The sequence below is a fragment of the Mesoplodon mirus genome, assembly GCF_964341445.2.
Source record: "Mesoplodon mirus genome assembly, chromosome: 3".
Taxonomy (NCBI): domain Eukaryota; kingdom Metazoa; phylum Chordata; class Mammalia; order Artiodactyla; family Ziphiidae; genus Mesoplodon; species Mesoplodon mirus.
The window spans coordinates 32,931,474-32,944,225 of record NC_138978.1 but is presented as its reverse complement, the minus strand read 5'-3'; the positions used below and the strand labels follow the sequence as shown (position 1 = coordinate 32,944,225).

At 48.7% G+C, this 12,752-nt stretch overlaps 1 protein-coding gene across 2 annotated transcripts in view; it reads left to right on the top strand.

Annotated features, from left to right (window-relative positions):
• GRIK3 (glutamate ionotropic receptor kainate type subunit 3) overlaps positions 1-12,752 on the top strand; it is a gene marked incomplete at both ends in the record, with an annotated part of 233,971 nt that overhangs the window by 150,240 nt on the left and 70,979 nt on the right. For both annotated transcript variants that reach the window (XM_082614766.1, XM_082614765.1), the window contains one exon: positions 6,755-7,012. In XM_082614766.1, the coding sequence (XP_082470892.1) occupies positions 6,755-7,012 (258 nt within the window). The remainder of the gene's footprint in view (positions 1-6,754; positions 7,013-12,752) is intronic.

Sequence of the window (12,752 nt, the reverse complement as noted above, 5' to 3'; positions counted from 1 at the left end):
TGGGAGGTAGGAGGTGAGGTTTATTTTTTCTACACAGTGCTGGTGGGAGTGAAAACTGGTTCAACTTCTCAGGAGAACTGTTTGGAAGTATCTACTAAGGTGAAATGTATGTCTGGAAGGTTGTTCCTAGCCACTTTCTTGATAATAGCCAAGAGTTGGAAATAAATGAAAGGTCCATCAACAGAAGAATGGATAGGTGGGGGGTACAGTTATACAATGGAATTGAATTGGCAATAAAAACAGAACCAACTCTTGCTACGCACACCATCCCAGATGAGGCTCACAGACATATTTTTGAGCGAATGAGCAGTGATCACCTCTGGAAGAGGGATATGAACTGGAAAGGGGAAGACAGAACCTTCTTAGGTGTTGGAAATGTTCTATGTTTTGATCTAAGTAGTAGTTACATGAGTTCGGTTATATGTAAAAATTCATAAAATCCTGTGCTTAAAATTAACGCACTTTACTGAATTGTATTATATCTCAATTAAAAAATGTAAGTGGCTCCTCTCTACGGTCACTCTCCCTTAATGTCCTTTTGATAATATACCTAAGACAGACCCCTGCTGTGGTTAGAAGCACCCCTGTCTGACCCTGGAGGCATTTCTGCTGTTGGATCATGCTCCACATTGGGGACCCTCCATCCCTCGGGGAACCCCATGTTCTGTGATCTTTATTTTTAATTTTGATCTTTGGTTTTTAAAAATGTTTTCCTCGGGAGCATCATTAGGACTCTTCCAGAGGGGTGAACTTGGGCCTCATTCTAATTAACCCAATGATAATTCATTTTCCCTAGGCAGAGGTTCTCATCACAGCTGGATCCAGCCACCTCGGGCCATGTGGGTTGAGGGGACGCAGAGGCACGGAGCCTGGTACCACCTGCCCTGCCAGCTCTGGTTGAATTAACCCTTTCCTCCACATGAGGCCCAGGAGGCCTTTCCCCATTAACAGGGACTTTCACTTATTGTCTTTGGTTTTAAATGTTTTGTGGAAAATTAAAAGATCAGTGACTGCCAGGCAGTGCCTGAGCCAACAGCCCAGAGAACGTCTGTGTTTTCTTCCAAGCCTGACCGAGTGGGCCTGGACTCGACCCAGCCCTCCCCAGGCTTCTCTGCCTCCATTTAGTCTCTGGGCTGCTCAATTCCTTTTAAGACACAAATTGATCGGGATAGTTTTTGCTATAACTACAATTGCCATATGCAAAGCGGGTGGGGGGAGCTGCATTCAGGCTGTGGACTCCTGCAGTGACTGTGAACCACTGAGTTACTATAAAATGACCAGAAAATGGATTCAAAACTGAAGCCACAAATAATGTAATTACTGCTGTGTGTGCTCAGGGCTGCCAGAACAAGAGTTGGCTGCTGCCCTGGAAACATCTGGAGAGAAAGCTGCTGTGCCTGCTGCTGCTATAACCCTACCCTGGTCCCTTTGGGGCAGCAGTGTTCTTCCAGGCAGGAAGCTCCTCAGAGGGTGGAAGGCACATGGAAGGGATAGGAAAAGGGATGTGGAGAGAGGCCATGGAGAAGAAATAGGGGAAGGGCGGGCAGGACTGATGCCTCCTGCCGCCCAGCAGTGAGATCTAATCATTGCACCTCTGGGAGAATGAAGCCCAGTGTGTTCACCATGATCATATCACACTGTCGTCCCCACCATCAAAACCAATGCAGTGTCACCACCGTTACTGTTATCACTGTCAGCCGTGGTATCACCTCCACTCTTCACATCAACACCACCGTCATCACCCCTACTATCATCATCAGAATCACTGCAGTGACAGCAACATCTTCATCATCACCAATCTCATCAATACCAGCATCATCACCACCACTCCTGCTCTCCGCATCCCTGTTACAGTCATGGCACTAACATCATCATGACCAATCTTATCAATACCATCAAAATTCTTATCAACCCCATTCACATCCTTGCCAACATCACCATCACTGTCATGGCATCAGCATCTTCATCATCACCTCTCAGCACCATCAACATCATCACCACCATTACCGTTATCACCATCAACATTGTTATCACCTCCTCCTCATCAGCACTTACATCACCATCATCTTTCCTACCGTCATCATCACCATAACTGTCGTGACACTGACATATTTATCATCATCGGCCTCCTCATCACCATCCCACCATTGTTATAAAAAGCAAGAAATGCAAAAGACAGGTTCTTGGAGGGGGTAGTGGGAGGGAATGAGACATAAAAGTTATTCAACCAAGTCATCAATCAGAAGGTCCTAGAAGGAAAAGAGAAAGAGTAGAGACGGTAGATAGTAGACTGGAAACCAGGGACATCAGAGGACCGCTAGGAGGTTCAAAACAGAAAGAGGAGGTAGAGCATGAGAGACACCTACAGATTTCACAGGGTGCCTACATCTTCAGGTTTGGGCAAGAGGGAGTGGCCAGGCCTGGATGGCTGTCCCTCACTATCATCATCTCTTCCATATTGGTGTCCAGTCTCTATGGCTACAAAATGCTCAGGGAGCACCTGCTCATAAGGGGACGAGTGGTCAGAGAGACATTCAGTAAACCCAGAGAGCAGAAGAACAGCATGAATGGACAGTGAGCCTATAGGTCAGGGCATGGCCTCCTTGGGGCACAGGCCCTGAAAAGGAGAACTGTCCCCAAATTGGACCATTTACCAACAAACCTAGAGTTCCAATTTTTGAAGCATTTATTATCTCTGGGGTTTATGTCACACACAGTCACACAGAGTGCTGCCCTAGGTTTATTCACTCTAGGGTGACAATAGCAGGGATGAAACAGTGCTTCCCAGACTTGATCTCCAGTCCCACCACTGTAGGAGCACCAGGAAGGCACCATGTGCCCTATGGTAGGTCCTCTCTTGCACTTGGCATTGGCCATGAGGAATCCTGGTCACCCAGGAGATGCCCTCTGTGCTGGGCCTACCTTCCACACATGGCTGTGCTGTCCTGTGTTCCAGGTGCTTCCATCAGACTCCTGGCAATAACTAGCCTACCCCCAGAGTGCTCTTTCACCCAGACCGTAAGTGGCATTCTCTGATGTTCTTGGGGGAAGTACAAATTTCAGGAGAAATAACTACATTATACAATATCTCCTATTCCTAGGAGGCGGTAAGGGAGGAGGGGTGGATGTCAATGGAGAGGAAAAATACCCTGAAGACCATACATTATGACCAATTCAAACCACCCTGTATCTTTGGATCCCTTAGTCCAGGCAAGAGGGTCTCTTTCCCAGGGCCTGTGCTTTGGAGGGGCTGCCCTTACCCTCCCCTGGTTGATGTCTCCTCTGAGTACAAGGGGTCAGTCAGACCAAGGGGACTTGCCCACCAGGAGCCTGTGCCTTGCCCTTCTAGTCTTTGCTCCAAGTATCTAGAACCCTGAATTTCCTGCCCACTTGGCTCTGTGCCCATCTCTAGGCCTGCACGAGCCTCTGCCCTGGCCTGTCCTCTGGAGGGAGAAACACACTTCCATGGTCACAATCCTAGGCCCTATGTAGGGGTGACCAAGAGACAGCTGTTTGCAAGGAGTGTGGACAGAGCTTGGACATAAGAAGTGGGGTGTCCACATGGAAAGTTCAAGGCCCTTTATGGTTCAGGGTGGAACCAGTGGTCAAAGCGGAGGGGGCAGTGTAGAGGCTGGTGCCTTCTCTCCCCACATCACTGAGTAGGAGAAGTCTCCGTTCTCACCTGACTTTTCAGGCTGTTAGGAAGGCATCTTTGCCAAGGTAGAAAATCACATGTTTTATATAACAGTTTGTTAGCTTGACTTAAAAACATTTAAACATTTAAATATTTAGCCACTTGGTATGTGGGCCTCTCTTTGTTCTTTGGCCCTGGGCCTCGCAAATCTTAGGGGTGAGCCTGAGCCCAGTAGGTCATTCCCAAAGGCTCTTGAGGCAGCCAGGATGTGTCTGAATCCACTGTGTGTCCATGTTTTGCCTCCTCCTACATGCATCATATGTTCATACGTGTGCACATAGTGTCATTCCCATGGTCACGGGCTGGTGGGTGTGCTGATGCTCCATTGATGTCTGCAAGTGACAGAAAGCCAAATCCTAACTTGCTTAAGCAAAAAGAGAATGTATTGGTCCATGTAACCAAAGTCCAGGGCTCCACTTGATCACATTTCTTTCTCTCTCTTAGCTCTTCTGTCCCCCACACTGACTCCGTTCACAGACAGGCACTGTGCTTTTTCTGTGAGCACAGGGGGCTACTCCACCTCCACATCTTACCTCCTCCCAGGTCCAGTTATAGCAGGAAGTTCCCCCTTTTCAGTGGGAGGTCTCATGCCATCCCATTGGCTCCAACTGGTCACATGACCATCCTCCAAACCAATGTCTGTGAACTGGGGGCAGTGAGTGAGCAGTCGGCTGGGGTCTGGGTCCCTCGCACTACCTCTCCGGGATTGGAAGTGGGAAAGGCAGTGGAGCCCAAAGGAAAACTAGAGACAGTTGCCAGAGAAAGGGCAGTGATTCCTGGGGAGCCCCTGACTGCCCCTGAGAGGTCCCACTTTATGGATCTTTTAGACACAATCCCTGTAAGCCTATGCCCCGCTTTGAGGCCCAGCTGCCCTCGTTTCTGCTCATTTCATGCTCTGCTGTGCCCGCTGATGCTTGCCCTTCCCAGAAGCATCTGCAGTCTGACCTGCCTGAGTCCTTGGGCCTCCCCCAGGAATGTGAGCTGTTTGAAGGCAGGGATTCAGCATCCATTCACTCAGCACCTACTCAGACCAGATTTAAGCACTGTTGAAACAGCAATAAACAACACAGATCAAGCCCTTGCCTCTCTGGAGCTTACCATATTTTAGTGGGATGAGAAAGTCAACAAATGAATAAGACTTCAGTGTTCATTTAATAGATAAAGAAACAAAGCAGGTGTGGGTTTTCGGGAGTGTGGCTGGACAGGGATTGCTGTTACAGGTTGGGCAGTGATGTGTTTCTAATAGGACACAAAGATGCAGAGACCTGGAGGAAGGGAAGGAAGGAGTCATGTGGACATCTGAGGGGAGAGCATTCCAGCCAAAGGTGACAGCACGTGCAAAGGCCCTGAGGCATAAGTGTGCTAAGCATGTTTGAGGAACATCGTGGAAGCCAGTGGGGCTTGAGTAATGTGAGGAAGGGAGAGAAGGATGTGAGAGGAAGCCAGAAAGTGGTAGTGGTGACGGGGACAGGGTGGGGAAGAGCTGCAACAAGTAGGTCCTCATTAATCACTGTAAGGACTTTGCCTTCGAGACTGAGTGAAGCGGGAGCCCTTGGAGCAAAGAAGTGATGTCATCCACCCTAGGTTGTGAAAGGTAAGATGGCAGGAGGATTACGGAGGAAGCCAGAACTGGTGAGGAGCCTTCTGCAGTAAGGCAAGCAAAAGATGGTGGCTTGGACGGGGGTGGGAGTGGAGAGAAGTGGTCAGATTCTGATATACTTTGAAGGAGAGGCAGCAGGAGTCGCTGATGGGCTGGGATGTGGGATATGAGAGGAAAGGAGTCAAGGCAAAACCAGGGTTTGGGGCATAAGGCACTGAGACAGTGGAGCTGCCCTTTCCTGGGATGGGGGAGGCTGGGAGGAGAAGAGGGGGTGACGTTTTGGACACGTTAGGTCTGAGATGCAACTTAGACATCCAAATAGTGATGGTGAGTGAGAGGTGAGATGTACAAGTTGGATGTTAGGGAACAGGTGGAGCTGGAGGTTTAAGAGTCACCAGCAGGTAGGTGTTTCATTCCTATGTGTTTCTCAACTTTCCCCCCAGAACAGGACCAGGTACAGAGCTGGTGATGCTAATCACAGAGATGGTAACACAAAAGTAATCGTCATTTCTGTTTCACGAGTACTATGCTGTGTCTTTTTTTTTTTTGAATTGAAGTATAGTTGTGTTAGATTCAGGTGTACAGCAAAGTGATTCTGTTATAGACACACTCACACACATATATATACACATACATATAAACTATTGAGTATAGTTCCCTGTGCTATGCAGTAGGTCCTTGTTGGTTATCTATTTGATATATAATAGAGTATATCTGTTAATCCCAAACTCCTAATTTATCCCTCCCACTCTTTCCCCTTTGGCAACCATAAGTTTGTTTTCTATGTCTGTGGGTCTATTTCTGTTTTGTAAATAAGTTTGTTTGTATCATTTTTTTAGATTTCACATATAAGCAATATCATATGATATTCATCTTTCTTTGTCTAGCTTACTTCACTTAGTATGATAATCTCTAGGTCCATCCATGTTGCTGCAAATGGCATTATTTCATTTTTTATGGCTGAGTAATATTCCAGTGTGTGTGTGTGTGTGTGTGTGTGTGTGTGTGTGTGTGCCACATCTTTATCCATTCATCTGTCGATGGACATTCAGGTTGTGTCCATGTTTTGACTATTGTAAATAGTGCTGTAATGAACATAGGGTGTACGTATCTTCGAATTAGAGTGTTCTCTGGATATATGCCCAGGAGTGGGATTGATGGATTATATGTTAGGTCTATTTTTAGCGTTTTAAGGAACTTCCATACTGTTCTCCATAGTGGCTGCACCAACTTATATTCCCACCAACAGTGTATACTCATTAAACTTCTCTATGATTCTCTAAGGTGGGGGCTATTACAACCCCAGTTTCCAGATGAGGAAACTGAGATTCAGAGAGCTCATCAGTCGCCCACCTCAGAGGGGTTTTCAAGATCACTGCTCCCCATGCCCCCATTGCCCAGATGCCTGATGAAACAGCACTGACCCCTGTACCATCCTTCCCTCCCTCTTTCTGTTGCAGCCTGTGACCAGCTGGCACTGGGGGTGGTGGCGATCTTTGGGCCATCCCAGGGCTCCTGCACCAATGCCGTCCAGTCCATCTGCAACGCTCTGGAGGTGCCCCACATCCAGCTGCGCTGGAAGCACCACCCACTGGATAACAAAGACACCTTCTATGTGAACCTGTACCCGGACTACGCCTCTCTCAGCCATGCCATCCTCGACCTGGTCCAGTACCTCAAGTGGCGGTCGGCCACCGTGGTCTATGACGACAGCACAGGTGGGTAGCCAGGCCTGGCTGGGCCAAGGGCAGGAGATGAGGGTGGCAGAGCCCCAGGATCGGGTTCTTTGCTGCTCACTCAACTCAGCTGCCCCTGGGGAAAAAGTCCACACTTACACCCAAGCCTCATCTAGTCACACTGATGCTCGCCCTGCACTCACATGCAGCCCGGTACGCACCAGCCACACTCACCCAGGCCAGCCCAGCCCACTTCACACCTGCCCTACACTCCCGCCTCCACCCCAGCAGCATGCTCCAATCTGTACTCACGCCTGCACGGCCACGCCCACACCTACCTGCACCCTGCATTCACACATTCTCCTCTGCAGCAAACGCATTCAACTCCGTGCTGGCTATGAGCGCAGACTCTGGACTCAAACCAAACAGTACGTGGTGCACGCAGGCTCTGCGCTTACTAGCTGGGCAGCACGGAGCTGTTTCCTCTCCTCCTCTTTCTTTCCAAAGACTCAAGTCCCAAGATAGTTCTTAGCCCTGCCTCTTAAGAGAGTGACCTTGGCAAGTCACTTAACCCATCTGGCCCTGCTCTTCCCACATGACAAGTCAAGAGCTACAGCAGCCAGCTTAGAGAGAGCCCTCCAGCTCTCAGCTGCCTGTGATTCAATGTCAGCTCTTGATTACCTCCTAATGGGGAGTTGGGATAGTGGGGAGAGAATCCCTCAGAAAAGACTATCAGAGATTTAGTTAACTCAGGATTCAACAAGCATGTCTTGAGTTCCTGCTATACCCAAAGCACCAGACAGTAGATACTGGACGGCAGAGACCCCGAGCCCTGCTCAGTGCCCCGTTACTGAGAGCCACTCCTGCCCAGCTCCAAGTCATGGCAGTGTTGCTGCAACCCTGTAGTTCTGCCTGTCTTAACATACCACTGTGAATGATTGTCTATCTTTGAGTCTGTTTCTGGCTCCAGACCATGGGTGTTTGGTACCTCTGGGGTTTAGCACAGCACCTGGTACAATGTAGACATTTAAATGTTTAGTTGAATTGAATTGAATTGAACTGAAAATAAAATGGAAATAAACTATAATTAAATATGGCAAGGGGCTTCCCTGGTGGCGCAGTGGTTGAGAGTCCCCCTGCTGATGCAGGGGACATGTGTTCGTGCCCCGGTCCGGGAAGATCCCACACGTCGCGGAGCGGTTGGGCCCGTGAGCCATGGCCGCTGAGCCTGCGCGTCCGGAACCTGTGCTCTGCAACAGGAGAGGCCATAACAGTGAGAGGCCCGCATACTGCAAAAAAAATATATATATATATGACAGGAAAGGATGTGTTGGGCACTGATAAGGAAGAAGAAATAAAGATGTGGCTATTCCATCTTCTTTAGAGAAGTTAGTCATATTGAAGTGGGGTGAGTGCACACCCAGAGCTCACTGGTCTTTCTAGGCCATCAGAGCTAAGAAACAAGTGACATGTGCATACAGTCAGAGCTAGAGGGACCTGGGGAGAGGAAGCTCCGTGGCCTTGGCTAGTCTGGGCTGACTTACCAGAGGAGGAGAGACATGAGCCTGGCCTGAGGATGGATGGACAAGGAGAGGAGTCACGAAGGCATTACAGGAGGGGGAACAGTGCGAGCAAGATGAGGAGGTGGGACTGTGTGTGGCGGTCTCATCAAGAAGACAGCCTGGCAGGGAAAAGGATCCCAGTATGGAGGGTAGGAGGAAAAGGTCAGATAAACAGCACGTATAAGGCTGTGGGCAAGGTCTCTGCTGTCTAGCTTCAGAGTTCAGACTTTACCTTGTAAGCAGCCAGGGACCACTGAGTGTTGTTGAGCAAAGAAACAGAATAATAAAAGCAGAGTTTTAGAAGGTGGTACTGACAGCAGTGTACAGAGGGTTGGAGGGAGAACCTGGAGCAGGAAGACTGAGGCAGAGGTGGTCCTGTTGGTCCGGGCAGGAACAAAGGGGCTGCTTGGAAGAGAACTGGGGGCCAGAATGCAAGAAAAGGATTGGATGTGAGCTGGTAATATTGAAAATGTGTAGGAGGGTCACGGGCACAGAGTAGTCAGAACAGACGCTGGCATAAACCACGGCCCAGTGCTACTGGTGCCTCCAGGCTGGATGGGGGTAGCGGGAGAGGCTTTGCAGAGGAAAAGATGCTGTGGCATGAAGGTGGATGCCAGTGAGACTGGTCAGGGCGGATGCTGAGGCCTGGAGCCTCCTCTCCCCAAGGATGTCTAGCTCTGACTGTGTCTACACATCACTTGATTCTTAGCTCTGATGACCAGTGACCTCTGGGTGGGCACTCACTCCCCTATTAACTTCTCAAAAGAAGATGGAATAACATCTTCATTTCTTCCCCTTTCCAGTGCCCAACACACTCTTTCCTGTAGTACTTCATTATAGTTTGATTCAACCTGATATTCAATTCAATTCAATTCAACAAATATTTTAAAACTCAGAGGAGTCAGTGATGGAGCTGGTTTGGTCAAGAAGAACTTAGTACTAGGGATTCAGTTGGATTCAGGGTTGGATTCAGTCAAACAATAGTATAACTTTGATGAAGAATAGTGAGTAGTAAGAAGTATGCTTCCAGAATCAGGATATTTCAAGGGGACAGGACAGCTTGTGGGTCATCAAACCCATGGAATGGGAAGCACTTTATAGCAGACTTGGACTATGTTTGCTTTGGGGGTTGTTTCCATTAGGATGTTTTGTCTGTGAGTAACAGACAACCCGACTCAAATTGACTGGAGCAGTAGCCACTTAGTTATCTCACTGACAAGAAGTCTGGAGATGGGCCTTTCCAGGGCTGGTTTAGCAGTTCAGCAGAGTCAGGGTGCTGGGTCAGTATCACTGCAGTTCTCTTGACTTTCCCCCTCATAGTCACAATAAAGTTGCTGCAGCTCCAAGCATCATATCCTCACATGATGATACCCCAGGAAGTGGTAAGGAAAGAGGTAGAAGCCAAAGGGATTGTTCTTAATGTGATTCGTGCCTCTTATCAGAGAGGAAAATCTGTCTCGTAACCTTCCAACAGACCACACTATACAGCTCATTGAGTCTGCGCCTACCACCCTAAACACATTCAGATAGGAATGGGACTGCCACTGATTGGCTTTCACCCATCCCGAGTCACGTCTTGGGGCTGGCACGTTGCCACCCAAACAAAATCATAGTTCTCTTAGTATGCTTGAAAAGGGTACATTAGTTATTTATCTCTATAATAATTCTGTGTAACAAATCACCCCAAAACTTAGCGACTTAAAATAATAAGGATTTATTTAGCTCACAAGCCTGTGGGGTCAGTGACTGACTGAGATTGGCCAGGCAGTTGTTCTCGTCTCAGCTGGATCACTCACCTGCTTGGGGGTCGGCTGACTGCTGGCTGATCTAGACTGGCCTTGGCTGAGATGGTGGGGTAGCTGGGCTCTCAATCCTCCAGCAGGCTAGCCCAGGCATGTTGTCATGATGATGGCAGAGGTGAAAAGAACAAACCCAGTGTGCAATTCCATTTCAAGTGTTTGCTTATGTCATGCCTGCTAATACACCATTGGCCAAAACAGTTGACATGGTTGAGCCCAACGTCGTGGGTAGAGCAAGTCTCCTGCCCCCGCAGCTGGAGGGCACTGCAAAATTACATGGCGAAGGATGGAGATGTAGAGAGGGGTGAAGAATTGGGGTCATCACTGCAATCCACTGCAGGGAGAACTGTTTTAAAATGTACTGTACCTGGGATCCAAAGGGTAGATACGACCAAGTGATTATATGAAGAGGCCAATGGCATAGAAAGAAGAGTTGTTACTTACAGTTCCCTAGAAGAAGAAGGGGGCACACCATGGCACCCAGGGCCACATGGAGGGTTGGTCAGGAGGTAGGAGCAAGGGGAAATCATGGGCAAGAGCCTTTATTATTTAGTTATTACTATAGGTGGAATTTGTTAGGTGCAAACATCCCATATGGGGCAGGAAGCAAAACACACATTGTAGGGCTTGTGGTTGGAGAGTTTGTAATACGATTTTTGTGTGCCCAGGAAAACCCAGTGATAATAGGGATACAAACAACTTTGGTCATTAGTTTGGCCCATGATTTCAGGATGCCAATTCATCAGTTATAGAATACCAAGAGTGATTATTTCAGGGACCAGCAGTGTTTGCCCTATGAGCTTTGCCACATAGCCACCTTCCTAACCTAACCCGTGCACAAAGACAGATTTATATCAACCGTGAAAGGGAGGGGCTCAGAAAATGCTGGAGTAACGAAAAAGGGCCCAGCTTAAGAGCCAAAAAGAATTGGTCTTGAATTTTGATCCCATTGGTGGCATGCTGCAAAATCTTGGGAGGCTCACTTAACCTCTTTGGGCCTCAGTTTCTTTATTTGTAACATTGGAACAAAAGCCCCTACTCTGTATGCCTTCTAGGACAGGGAGATGTTTAAATAGGGTAATGAATGCAGAAGTGCTTTGTAAGTGAAAAGCATGACTTCCACAACCATGATTCACTGCAGATATTTTGAGAGAGATTGATTAGAGAAGCAGCCAGGAAGGAGAGCTCATCTCAGGCAAACAAAGAGCCTAGTCCTCTGCTGGGGTGGGCCAAGACGAGCCTCTGGTCTCCTTTGGGAATACACTGATGGGAAGGAGGTCTGACATTTGCTGCTGGAGAATGTGGGTCACTGTGTATTACACAGGGCAATGAACTTGGCTGACAAGAAAGCTCTGGTGGCCTCTGCTCTAGCATCCAGACTGTCCCTGTCCTCATGTCCTGGGTCCCCAAAGCCCGTGTGCCTACTGATGCTGTGCCTGGGTCTGAAAACTGAGAGAGTAGGAGCAAAGCGTGCACTCAGGGCCTCGCAAGGTAACAGGTGTGAGCGGGCAGCAGCATGCAGCCAAAGTGAGAACTCCTGGGATTAGTTGAGGAGGGAGGGTAAGGATGGGTGTGTGTGTGTGTTTGGGGGGAGCTTGTGACCCCTCCTTCCTCTGTAAGGTCACCTGATATCCCCTTCCTGCCCCCATCAAGTCTGGTATTAGAAAGCCCTGGGGCCCCTGTTTGGTCCAGACCACTCCAGGGCTCCAGAGCCCTCTCCCAGCCCGCACACCTGGATCTGAGACCTTCCAGGGGGCTGGGGGTTCCTGATGCCCACAGCCATGGCGAAGCTTGTTTGGGAGCTCTTTGGGAGGCTTAGGTCCCAGAGAAATATCTCTGTCCTCCCCAGCAGAGTGGAGTGATGGATACCAGTCGGTTTGCTTTCCAGATGTCCAGCCCTCAGGAGTGGGAATGAGAGGCTGGACAGACCCAGGTGTGTGTACCAGAAATGGCTTTGGAAGTCCAGACTTTTTGTTGGAAGGCTCAGGAAGTGGGTTGTCTGTGTGGGGGGACTCTGTCCGGACAGGGGGCACTGCGACAGCTGATTGCGAACTTTAGTCCATCGCAAACTAGCTTAAGCAAAAAAAAAAAAAAAAAAAAAAAAAAAGGCGAGGGTTGGGGGAGGATTTTGTTGGTTTCATTTACTGGAAAGTTCAGGAGTAATTTTAGCTTGAGAGGCGCAAATGAGTATCTTTAAGGCTTATTTTCTTTCTGTGTTTCCTGACTTCTGCCCTGTGGGAATCTTTTTCAGGTTCTAAGTGGTGACCCCAGACTTGCTTCCTCACCATTTGGAGTTAAATAGGAAGAGGGTTGTCTCTTACCAGTTGCTCTGGCACAATTCCCGGGAGTCATCTGATAGAGCCAGCTGGTGTCACACATCCCTCGCTAAGCCCATACCTTTGCCTAGAGCAATGTGTGTGC